Below are 8,038 nucleotides of genomic sequence, written 5' to 3'. Positions count from 1 at the left end.
AATGCAGAGTCTAAGCACAAAAAATCGATGGGGTGTGAGTAGAGGAGGGGGGTCAAAGAACAGGAAACCCAAGTTGACGGGAACCCAAGTGACATTTGGGCTTAATGAATGACTTAAAACCCCAATATTGCTCGTCAGGAAATGGGGAGAGGAAATAGACTGATGTTTTGAGAGTATAAATTAGGGGCTCCATCAAGGTGAAAGCTGCAGATCTGCTTTATACCCTCCCGTGGAATCCCTCCGGGAGCTGCAGCAGAGGGAAGCAGCCCTTTCCCACAGCATGAGGACCTGCTCCAGGGGCACAGCCGTGCCCATCCTGCTCCTGCTGCTGCTGGGCACGGCGCCTGCCCGCGCCCAGCCCTCCTGCCTCCACTTCCCCGACCTCCTGCCTGCCAAGCTCAGAGAGCTGAGGGTCAAGTTTGAGGAAATTAAGGATTATTTTGTAAGTATCACCCTGCTGCTTTCTCCTCGTTCTGCCTTTTTCGCAATGTTCTGGGATCTGGAGGAGGGGGAAGAGCTTCCTCCCAGCAGAAATGATTTGGCTGCGTTGCGTTACGGGTGAGCAAGAGCAGCTCGGTTTCACTGCTCACTGAGAGAAAATCTGCGAGGCTTTTCTTCCTAGTTTTAATTACAATGAACTCGAGATTTCATAATGAACCTTAGCAAATCTTTCTAGCCAGGCTTCCCCAGAAATGTTGCAAACCAAGTTAATCACTGAATTAATAGGAAGGAAATTGTCTTTTCTTTAGGGCACCAAGGTCCAGCCCTGCTGAAGTCAGTGCCAGGTGAAAAGGGAAACCTTTTGCTGCAGATTCTTTCTTTGAAAGAACCACAAAAGCCTGCACTGGGTATTTTATGAGTGGAGGAGCAGAGCAGTAACTGAGCACCTGCTTTGGTGCCTGTGCAAGGTCGCTGCTCTGCATCACAGGAGCCTCAGGGCTGCTGAGCAATCAGCACTCGGTGCACTCAGAGCATCTGCCATGGCATCAGTACTGATAGAGGCAGCTGGTCACAGCTCTGTTGCTGTTTTAGTCCATGTCAGTGTGTTTTAGCAATAAAACAAGATAATTCTCCAGATTGAATCTCAAGCTGATGTCATGGCTTGTATTTGTTACCAAACAAACACAGCCAAGACTTCAGATGTAGAGCTTGCTGTGAACCTCCCAGATAATGTTGGGAAAGAATATTTTTAACCTCTCAGGACAGCTTTGAAGCCTTTGATGCTTTGGGTGGTGCCTGCCCACCCTACCGCAGTTGGTGTGACAGAGGCGCCTCGGGAACAAACTCCCACTTTCCCCATCAGCTGGAGGCTTACGGGGGTAACAGAACCAGGGGGATTAAACCCTCCTGCCCTGGCAGAGACGTCGGGGTGGCTCCCAGGGGCTGCCACGGCTCTGACTCCTCTCTGAGGAGCGTTGGTGTCTGCAGCAGCACCTCACACAGCACCACCCTGCGCAGCTGAGGCGAGCGAGCGGCTCCAGCTCAGCCGGAGCAGTTTGACGTTAACAAAATCAATGGCACCAAAGGTTGTGATTGCATTTTCCTGCTGTCCTGACCTGACAGTCCTGGTGCTGCAAGGATGAGGACCAGAGAATTGGTGACTCCTGTGCCTGGTGTCACGGTGCTCTGCACGCTCCTGCGCTGGGTGCCCTCTGCCTTTGCTGCAGGGAGACCCTAAATGAAGACAAGGGAAGGATCATTTGTTAGGGCAAATTGAAAGAATTGACTGCCTGCCTGAAAAACTCATTTTTAACTCCATCCTCCCCCAGCAATCGAAAGATGACGACCTCAGCATCCAACTGCTCAGCTCCGACCTGCTGGAGGAATTCAAGGTAAGAATCGCATTCCCTCGCGAGTTCCTTCTCCTTCCCCATCCTTCCCCGGCGTTTCATAAGAAGGGAAGCCAGCTGGAAACTGGGGCACGCGCTGCTGTCACGCCAGGCTGGCTGTGCCACCCTGCAGGGACACGTGTGGCTGCGGCGGGGCTGGCACTGCTTCCCCCGCAGCCAGCGCGGCTCCCACGCCCGGCTCTGGTTTGTACAAACGCCCACACCCCGTGCTGGTGGCCATCCCCAACCAGGCTTCCCTCTCCTGTCGCCCCAGGGGAGCCTCGGCTGCCAGTCGGTGTCAGAGATGATGGGGTTCTACATGGAGGAGGTGCTGCCCAGCGCAATGAAGACCAGCACGCACCACCAGCAGAGCGTGGGCGACCTGGGCAACCTCCTGCTGAGCCTCAGGACCACGATGAGGCGCTGTGTGAGTGGGGCTCGGCAGCACGGGGGTGGGCAGGGTGGGCAGAGGGTCCCCAGGAGCAGGGCAGGTGCAGGAGCAGGGATCCAGGCAGGCAGGGCCCTCGAAGATGGGGTTTGTGCTCACCATCAGTTAAATGACGATGGTGCAGGAGCACCACGTGCAGCCAGCCCTGCACGTCAGAGCCCGGCTGAAGAGACAAAGAGAGGGCAGGAGGAGGTCTGACCCTTACCTCGATGCTGGGGCTCCCAAAATCACACCTGCTGCGGCCATGAGTCCATCAGTGCAGTCAGCCGGGACAAACCCTGTCCCAGACACAGGGACACAGGGCTGGGAACGGCCTGAGGGTCCAGGCTTGGGTCACTCCGGCTCCTTCCATCAAAGCCCGGTGCAAAGCAGCTGGAATTGCTGCCCCCGTGGCCCCACAGGGGAAGGGGAAGGTGGGGAGCAGCAGTGACAAGGGACAGGAGGACGGGACAGCCACCACCACACCCCTGGGGAGGAACCCCTGGGCTGAGGCCGCTGCTCGTGTCCCTTTGCAGCACAGATTCTTCACCTGCGAGGACAGGAGCAGGAGCATGAAGCACATCAAGGAGACCTTCACTAAGGTAAGGCCACGCTCAGGGGCTGGGCTGGGGTGGGAGGAACCTGCTGCCACGGCAGGGCAGAGATCTGAGAGTGGAGAACAGAATCCCAAAAAGTCTTTAACCACACAAATTCTTGCAGCAGAGGAATCCAGAGGGCAGTGATTGAAGGGTGGGAATTCCCAGGGGATCGGGCAGAGAGGCTGGAGGTGTCCGTGGAAGGAGAACTTGTCCAGGCATTGTACATCCCATATCTGTGACAGTCACACTAAACACACCCGGCTTTCCCTGCAGATGAACAAGAACGGAATCTACAAGGCCATGGGAGAGTTTGACATCTTCATCAACTACATCGAAAAATATTTGATGATGAAGAGAAGGAATTGAGAGCACCCCTGGGTCTGCATCTTCCACACCAAATCCTGCTACTTGTTCAAAAATCACTTTAGGCTGCAAGAGCTCAAATGAAGTTATCTCAGGGTTCAGGTTAATAACTCCCAGCTTAATATTGTATTTAAAAGTTATTTTTTTAATAATTGAATTTATTATTTATTACTTCAAATACCTCAGTGTTGATGTTTACAATGTGTTTTGAAGAAAGGAGTGATGAGCTTGTAAATTACTATTTATTGTTTGATATTTTAATACTGTTTATCATAGTGCTATTTTATTCATAGCTTCAAAACATCCAAAGCAGCATTATTCTGGAGGGCAGACAATGAGCTGAGCTTATCCTGAGTGCAATTCCACTCCTGATTAGAAGCAATTCCAGCTCTCAGTTCAACAAAATTTAATTTTAAGCAAATGATCCTCTCCTCCTATCCTATCTCTCTGTTTATTTATGCAATCAGGTGCTTTTATGTTTAGGAGGAGAACAAGCCACAGCAACAGCTTGGTTAACTCCACCTTAGACTTCAGCCTGTAGGTTAGTCCAGACTAAATTTTAAAAATTAGTAGTAGGAATGAAATGTTTGGTTCTAATAGAACTTGACTTAAATATCGCTCAGCATCTGCCTTCCAGAGCTGCTGGGTCGGCCACTCTGCACTTTCCGAAGTTAACCTTACTATTTTCCAGTCTCTGATTGGGTTTTGCTCACTGTTTTACTGTTGTTAATCTCCTCGTAGAACTTAGAGGATATTTTAGTTAACCACCATTTTAAGGTGGCTTGGGTAATTTGCATTCAAATCCATGAGGCTGCTCCCAGCACTGCCGATATCGGGATTGGATTTTCAATCCCCACGAGCAGTGGGAGCAGCTCCAGTGCCCCAAAAGTGGCTGATTTTAGGGCTCAGCTTCCTCCTCACCCCAGCGTGCTGCGCTGCCCCAGGAGGACACTGAGCCCGAGGAAAAGACCACAACCCCAGAGAGGCTTTTACTTCTAACATTTAGGAGTGAAAGGGCCCCCACCCGATGAAACACTGCCAGTTTGGTGTTTGCCGTGCAAGTCCCGGCTGAGGAGAGGTTCTTTATACCGCATTTACTCTTTGCGGACATTACGGAGGCGGCCCGCCCGCCCCTCCGGGAGCTCGGCATCCCGGAGCAGGGCAGCAACGCTGCTCCGTGGGTCGCTCCTCCTGCTGAAAGCACGGGCTCAAGGGCAGCCAAAGCCTGTAAAACTTAAATTAAGCTTCTTCCCAGGGCACATTAAGCTCCCACTGAGCCAATTCTGCGCTTGTTTTTCCCCCAAACACCTTGACATCGATGTTGCGGGAGAAGCGAGGACAGCCCTGGAGCCAAGGGCAACATCGGCTCCTCTCCTGGGGGGTCCCACGGCCTCTGTCACTGCGTGAACTTTCGCCTATTTATCTGTATGAAAAGAAATCCTTTATTTTTGCTAATAAAGACTTCCTGATGAATCAAGCCTCTGTCCTTGGTCTTGCGAGCTGTTAACGGGGCTGTACATCAGCCCCAGTGCGCGGATGCTGTGCCCGGTGTCACCGCGCTGGGAAAGAGCCCGGCGGGCACAGATCCAGGTGGGAAGGACCACCAGGGAGGAATTGCATGTGTTAACGACCAGGGAGGTGAGAAAACCTGAGGTCCTCACATTTAAAAGCAAATTTCTCACAAAATACCTGTTACTGATCTCTTACAGCGGAGAAACAGCCCCAGGTAATTCGCGGGTCTCTCCAGGCTCTTCGGCCTCTAATTAGCAACTGCTTCAGGCAGCGCCCTTTTTAGAGCAGCATTTAAAGTTCTAAATCGTGCCCAAATATCACTGATAATCACCAGGGCTTTCACCTCGCTTCCCCTGATTTACAGGAGAGAGCACCGCTGCCTTCCTTTGTCTGCCGGGATGTTTTTAACTCCGCGTTTGTTCTCGGGCAGGACCAGACCTTGATTCCCGATCAGATCGTAGATACCAGCTCAAAACCAGACTAACACAAATTAACACCAGAACTGCTCGTTTCGCGCAGGCTGGGGGTTGTGTACCTGTGCAGGTGGATCCATGGGCACATCCCGGACAAATCTGAGCGGGAATTTACAGCTCTGTTTTTCCTAAACCCAGAACTCAGCCAGCAAAACCATCTCCAAATTCCTGCTCACCGACAGCCCAGGCACCTGCCAGGGCCACATTCCTATTTCACTTTCGAGCCTCTTTCATTTTCCCCTCTCTCAGCCCTTCATTTGCAGGTCCAGCAGACTCCAGGCGCTTATGGCAGTCGGAGTTTCCTTCCTCACTGGATTAGGAACAAAGTTTTTCACTCAATACAACAATTTCAAAGTCTGCTTCTGCCCAGACTCCAGTCTGATGTGGGTCAGTGGAATCGCTGCCTTTGCCCCAAGAGATCATTGATGTTCTCAGCCAAACCTGCACTTACAGCTCAAAGCACTGCTCTCTACGTCTGCTGCACACACTCCCCTGACCCCTCTGCACCTATTTCCATCCCTTTTCCATAAGTTTTCTTCCCTAGAGAGGCAGGAAGCAGCTCTCAGAGCCCCTGTCACCAGCTCACAGCAGGAGATCGAGGACCCTGGGCCCGAGGAAAAGGGCAACATCAGCTCAGCTGTGGAGAGTTTCTCAGTAAAGCTCAGTCAGTCTGCTTCAATAACCACAGGAAGGAGGCAGACGGGATCCTCGTGCAGCACAGAGAGAGAAGGTTTCCTGTTACCTGATGGAGTTGTTTGATCCAGAAGGAAAAGGAGGCAGAACAAGCCAGCGCTCCGGCTGGGATGGATGATCGGCGTGGGACAGGAGGTGGCACAGCAGAGAAATGCAGCTGAGCCCCTCTGGTGATGCCTTAGGTTTTAACCTTTATATTTTTCAAATTCTGCACTGCTTGGTGTGTGACTCTGAAGTTTCTTGTAGCCTGTTAATTTCTGCTCTCTCATGCTAGGTAGACACAACAAAGCCTCTCCGGCCCTGCTTTCCAATGACACCCAGACTGTCCTAGGCCAAAAGTATAAACCAAAAACCTGCAAAGAGGGGTAAGCTGAGGGGAAAAATGGAGCTTTAACTGGAGAATGAACCCTGCTAAGCAAATGAACCTAACCTATAAAAGAGTGAAGAACTCGTGACCTGGGGTCCATTTTGGGTCCATTTTTGAGAGTGGCTTCAGGGTCCCCAGGGGGTACCTTTGAAGGCCTTTCAAATAAATACCTCTTTTAACCTTTACTGCTGTCTGGTCTCTGTTTCTAGGAGGCCTCTTAAGGCATCACTGACACTGGGCTGGGAAGCTGCAAGGACCATGGGGAGCTGCTGCAGGGCTCCCAGCACAGGGCACAGCCAGGGGACCTTTTGTGGTAGATTCCTTGCAAGCCACATGCAATGTCGTCTGTGGCATTTGTCACCGGAATCACGGGGCTGTCACGGTGCAGCTCTGGTGGGCAAAAGCACGCAAAGATCTCTCTGACTAAACACATGCATCATATCCCAGAAGTTTTAGGAGGGTGTTCTGGAAATCCCAGAAGAAACCATCTGGGAAAGCAAAGGCAGCATGTGTGGGGAGAACTGACATTTCCAGGGGAGGAGCAGCACCGTGAATCATCCACACCGTGTCCTCCAGCAGCGTTTTCCCATTGCTGGAGCCCTGTCCACAGCAGTGCCAGAACACACTGCTTAAAGAAACAGCAGAGAAAACCCCAAATGGCAGCTTGAAGAGCTGGGAGACTCAGGGCAATTCATCCGGGTGACCTGATTCCATCCAGAACCCTGGCACCAGAATCACCCAGTGTCTCTCCAGGCTGCACCCTGTCTGATATTGGGTGCAGGCAGCAGCTCTGCAGATCCCTTAGATCTCAGCATCAACTAAGCCAAAAATATCAGTGTTTGGGGGGAAAAAAAACCAGTAAAACCCAGCCTTTTGCTTCTCCTGCCTCCCCAAAAGGCACGGCTCCTCATCCCCCAGGGCTTAGTGCTGATGTAGTTCCTGCCAATCTCAGTGGCAGTCTGGGTGTTACAGTAACAGCACAAAGCCGTCGCGGAGATCAAAGGTGGTGGTTTCTGGTTTTGTTATCCCACAGAAGTTGGGTTTCCTTGCTGGGTATCCTCGCCCTGAGAGCGCTGCCTGATCAGCAGCCCCAGACCTGAGAGCCCAAAACACCTCCCCGACCTGACCTCGGCTGCTCCTGCTCTGCCCCAGGGCTGAGCTTCCCACCGGCCCAAATTCTGCATCTCGACCTGGGGCTGCCTCAGAGCCTTCTGCTGCCTGGGGGGGGGGCTGCTGATTCTGCTTTTGCTTTTTGTCTCTTTAGAAACTTTCCTCAAAGCTGTCCCGGTGCTGGACAGCCCGTGCTTGTGGTCAGGAAAGTAATGAACCTTCTTTGTCATCTCCTGTTGGCCAACACGAGGAGGGCAAATCCCAGCTGAACACCCGGGTGGAAGTGTGTCCAGAACACAGCAGGACAGACAGACATCCCTCATGTACCAAACCTTGTCACAACCCTTCAGCCTCCCAGGGTGCCACGAAGACCAGGGACAAGTCTTGAGGTGATAGGAGGGACCTTGAGCACAAAAGGGGCAAAATCTAAACAAGCAAAGTCTGCTATAACTTCTTTTGAATTATTGAAGCTTTCAGAACTTTCCTCATTTTGTTGTGGCTGTAGTTAACACTTGTTATTTAACTCGAACTGGCTGCACCACTCAGGCCCACGCAGCTCCTGCCTCTCTGTGTCCTAGATTTTGGCAGCACGTGACTGAAATTGGGGCTTTTGTCATGAAAGAGGCCAGGGGGAGCAGCAAAAGCAGGGCTGCGAGCCCTAGCTG

The 8,038-nt window shown here is 52.1% G+C and overlaps 1 protein-coding gene across 1 annotated transcript; it reads left to right on the top strand.

Moving 5' to 3' along the window:
• Positions 1-280: 280 nt before the first annotated feature.
• IL10 (interleukin 10) lies at positions 281-3,221 on the top strand (the record flags this gene model as incomplete). The annotated part of the gene is made up of 5 exons (XM_082296118.1): positions 281-442; positions 1,770-1,832; positions 2,104-2,256; positions 2,793-2,858; positions 3,129-3,221. 5 exons carry the CDS (start codon positions 281-283, stop codon positions 3,219-3,221), a joined length of 537 nt encoding a protein of 178 aa, XP_082152244.1.
• Between the last annotated feature and the right edge of the window lie 4,817 nt (positions 3,222-8,038).

The sequence above is a fragment of the Coloeus monedula genome (assembly GCF_965178545.1).
Source record: "Coloeus monedula genome assembly, chromosome: 23".
Lineage (NCBI taxonomy): Eukaryota > Metazoa > Chordata > Aves > Passeriformes > Corvidae > Coloeus > Coloeus monedula.
The sequence above is the reverse complement of the archived record's forward strand: the minus strand, read 5'-3'. Positions and strand labels throughout refer to the sequence as shown.